The 3,951-nt window shown below is 51.5% G+C and overlaps 1 protein-coding gene across 1 annotated transcript; it reads left to right on the forward strand.

Moving 5' to 3' along the window:
* The first annotated feature begins 551 nt into the window (after positions 1 to 551).
* LOC119383214 (elongation of very long chain fatty acids protein AAEL008004) lies at positions 552 to 2,541 on the forward strand. Its single transcript, XM_037651253.2, has one exon. The coding sequence runs from the start codon at positions 784 to 786 to the stop codon at positions 1,627 to 1,629; it is 846 nt and encodes a 281-aa protein (XP_037507181.1). The 5' UTR covers positions 552 to 783; the 3' UTR covers positions 1,630 to 2,541.
* The last annotated feature ends 1,410 nt before the right edge of the window (positions 2,542 to 3,951 follow it).

Consider the following 3,951-nt stretch of genomic DNA (forward strand, 5'->3'; position numbering starts at 1 on the left):
TAATTTAGCGCAGTGCCACGCACTGAGCACGCGCTGCCACGCACGGATGGCGGCCGCCGCTGCCTGTCACCAATCAAGGCGACGAAATTCCCAGCGCGACGTCCGCGCAACGGCGTGACGAACTAAGAGAGGAGGCGCTGACCAAAGCGGAATTACCACTGCCGTGAGGACGCACCGGGAAAGAAGATAGCCTCAAGCGCGTCACTCGGGCAGTCCCCCCATTACCTCTCCAATCCAGTAGCTGCCGCCGCTTGGCAGCTACGGAGCGGTACGACACCTCCGTGGAGGCTAAACTCTCTCGCTCGCCGGTGTTCTATCGTTGATCTCAAGAAATGAATGCTCTCGTAGGAGAGGGCACCGCCGAGCGAGCGCGAAAGAAGCAAGAATTGGCGAAACCGTTGCGCACCGCAAAAACGCCGGTGTGGCGCGCCGACGCCCGACGCGGTACTCCCCCGTCGACCTTCCTCTCCACCCGGCCGGAGTGAATCGGTTCCTTCCTCTCAACGCGCGTACGCCAGTCGTCGTCATCAGCGGGACTCGCTCCTCCTCTCCCAGCATGCGTCGTGTCGGCAAATAAAGGCTCACTTTTCGTCCTAGAGCAGCCTGTCGTCTTCCGAAACAGCGCGGAGGCAGGCGGAGGCGAAGAAAACCGCTCCTCGGGTGCCCCCCAGCCTGACTGACGTGCACACAACCAGGCAGAAGGTAGAAGCGCCTTCCAACGCCCAGAAGGCAGCGAAAGTGAGCGAAGCCTTCGTCGACATCCCGGAGTGACGCGAAGCAGGCATGGCTTCTACAGCAACCGTGACAGCGGACGACAACAGCATGGCCCCCGAACCGTTCCTGACGCGGGATCCCCGCACCATGGACTGGGCACTGGCGGGCAACAAGCAGTTCCTCATCACCCTGTTCGTCGCGTACGTCTACATCGTCAAGGTGGGTGGGCCCCGGTTCATGAAGGGCCGCAAGCCGTACGACGGCATCAAGCCGCTCATCATCGTCTACAACGCTGCCATGGTACTGCTCAACTGCTACTTCGTGGTCGCCTTCCTCTCCAAGTCGTACCTGGGCGGCGGCTACAACCTTCTCTGCCAGGGCATCAATTACGAGGCCCGTGACGAGGTAACCATGAGCATGCTCACCCTCTGCTGGTGGTACCTGATGGTGAGGATTGCCGACTTCCTGGACACCATCTTCTTCGTGCTGCGCAAGAAGGACTCGCACATCTCATTCCTGCACGTCGTGCACCACATCCTGGTCGTCTTCAACGGCTGGTTCGGACTCGCCTACGGTCCCGACGGTCAGGTCGCGCTCGGCGTCATCCTCAACAGCTTCGTGCACGTGGTCATGTACAGCTACTATTTCCTCTCGCTGCTCGGCCCGTCCGTGCAGAAGCATCTGTGGTGGAAGCGCTACCTCACGCAATTCCAGCTCGTCCAGTTCGTCATGATCTTCCTGCACACGCTGATGCCGTTCTTCATCAGCTGCGGCTACCCTAGGCCGCACACGTACATCATGCTGTCCGAAGCCGTCTTCTTCTTCGCCATGTTCGTACGCTTCTACCTGAAGGCCTACAGTGACAAGAAGGGTCCCAGCATAAAGGGCGAAGCCGTCAAGAACAAAGCCCACTGAGAACTTCGACAGTCTATTAAGGTTTACTTTGAAGAGAGTAGCGTGCACAGAGGCCCACCTACAGAGTGATACGAAGGAAGTGGTAACGCTCCGCTCTATTGTGTTTTACAAACTCACCTCTCGATCCTGTGATATAGGGAAAAGACTGAAGCACTGTTTTGCAACCATCTGTGTCATATATGTCACTCTCATTTTATTTTATTTTATTTTTCAACGAGCAAATTGTGAGTCGTATACGTTATTCGTATATTCACGTTACCGGAGGTCACCAAGCGGCGGCACTAAGCACCCGCTGGCTCCCAGCAGCTGTCGAGTGAAATAAGCGATCCAGGTCCATCTGTAACCTGTCACGAATAACTTCGCATATGGTGGCGTTTCGAAATCGTCGTCATGCTCGTGTTATATGAAGTTACCTGGATGTAAGTTCGAAATCTAAACGTCCGGAATCGAAGCGGCAACCGTTTCGCACAATGACTCTACTAGAACGCGTGTTTCCTATCGCATGTATATTCAAAACATTGCTAAACAACAAACAGTTTCGAGGCCAATCGGATACGAACAGATGCCTTGATTTCATGTCGCTGTCAGCAGAAAACGCAAGGTTTTTATGAAACACTATTCGCATTCTCGCAAAGCTACGTCACAAGGGCGTCGTCCTCCACTTCGATGAACATCGTTTCAGCGAAGATGGTATACCAAGATATAGTAGCGATAAGTTGTACATAGAAATGTTGAGTCAATTCCGAATGCCACTATATTTATTGTTGGCTGTTAACGTTTTTTTTTTTTATATATGACGCGGCCGTCCTTTCAATGGCTTTGTGACGTTTTTGTCTTTTGTTATTGCGTGTTGCAAATGTCCTCAATTGCACTGGTCATTTCGTGTTGTAAATAAAGTATTTTTGCCGTTACCGTAAACACTGTGGGTTGTCGTTTGTTTTGCGAGAAACTTCCTAGGCATTGAAACCGGAACTCAAATAACAATACCGCATCAACTAACGAGAAATGCAAGGTCCATTCGTTTCATCTGCACATCGTGAACCGGTTCACGGTGGCGCTGCACTCCGGCATTCGTTTCACGAGTTCAACATGGCGGCGTCGGCACTGCGGTATTCGTTTCGAAAAAGTTCAGCCGTCCTGCAAGGCTAGTTCACGAATTCCCTGCACTTACTTGTGAGGTAGTGCCGAGTCCGTGCAGCACAAGATGGCTGTAACCGCAGCAGACGACGCAGCCGACTGCATTCGTGGCTATTTTAACGGCGCCCAACAAATATGTCGGTGAATGTTTTCCGGTAGTTTGAAATGCCAGGCAGCGTAAGCGGCGGCGACTTTTACGAATCACAACCTCCACGATTCGCGAGACAGCCGACCGTAGCAGAGGGCTTGCACGACATCTGCACTCCCTCGTATTCGTTTCGGCATCTCGTTGCTGCTGCACTTTCTGAAACGTTCCCAGCACGACGACGGCACTCTGACGTCACCACCAATGAACCAGTTCAGATAGCGCAGGGTGAATCGAATGGACCTGCAATGCTATACTGTAATATTCAGTACACAACGTGAGCAAGTGGTACACGAATCCCATCACATTATTCACACTCATAAAAAAAAAACAGAACTCAAATGCACTGCTTCTTAAACGCATCCAAATATAGCTCAACGCCTAAATGAAAAAAGAAAAAAAAGGTTGCAATGTCTTGAAATGTGTACTGAAGCTTGTTATTCAAGCAGATTTTCACCTTCATAAGTAAGAGATCCTTACCTGAAGTTAAATTTCGGTAAAAATCGATAGCTGAGAACGGCGTTTTGAAAGAGTCATGTTCAAACTGTAGACTACAATTTTATTTTATTTTTTATATCACCGCCCTTACACCCTGTAAGGGCGGTGATATACAAGCGAAGCTGAAAGGGGCAGCCCCGGTGTTTATCACTGGCGTTATCACGGAGTCATTCCACTATGCAATGGTGTACGACCGCAAAGCTGTGTAGCACACGGCACAGATATGACACTGAATTTTGATGAAAGGTACAGGAAGGCACAGAAATATTCATGAGCGGCACAGAAAGTCCGTTTTGAATGTAGCGAACGCTCCATTAAAGTTTTCCATTTGAGCAGCACGCGTCTTTCCTGCCGCGACATGCGCCGTCTCGTCTGGCTTGCCGCATGCGCTTGGCGTTTCGTGCACGATCTTGAGGAGCCATTTGAGCAGCAGGCGTACTTTTGCCGCATTCTTCGTTTCGCAGCATGTTAGTGGACCAGTGGTTTGGTAGTGGGGTCTGTCCAATTTATGCGGCGCGCATGTTTTTGCTTGCGGACACTGA

This window comes from Rhipicephalus sanguineus, chromosome 2 (genome assembly GCF_013339695.2).
Source record: "Rhipicephalus sanguineus isolate Rsan-2018 chromosome 2, BIME_Rsan_1.4, whole genome shotgun sequence".
NCBI classification, from domain to species: domain Eukaryota; kingdom Metazoa; phylum Arthropoda; class Arachnida; order Ixodida; family Ixodidae; genus Rhipicephalus; species Rhipicephalus sanguineus.

What these genes read in the sequence shown, in the direction of transcription:
- LOC119383214 (XM_037651253.2), top strand. Translation starts at nt 784, where the DNA reads ATGGCTTCTACAGCAACCGTGACAGCGGACGACAACAGCATGGCCCCC.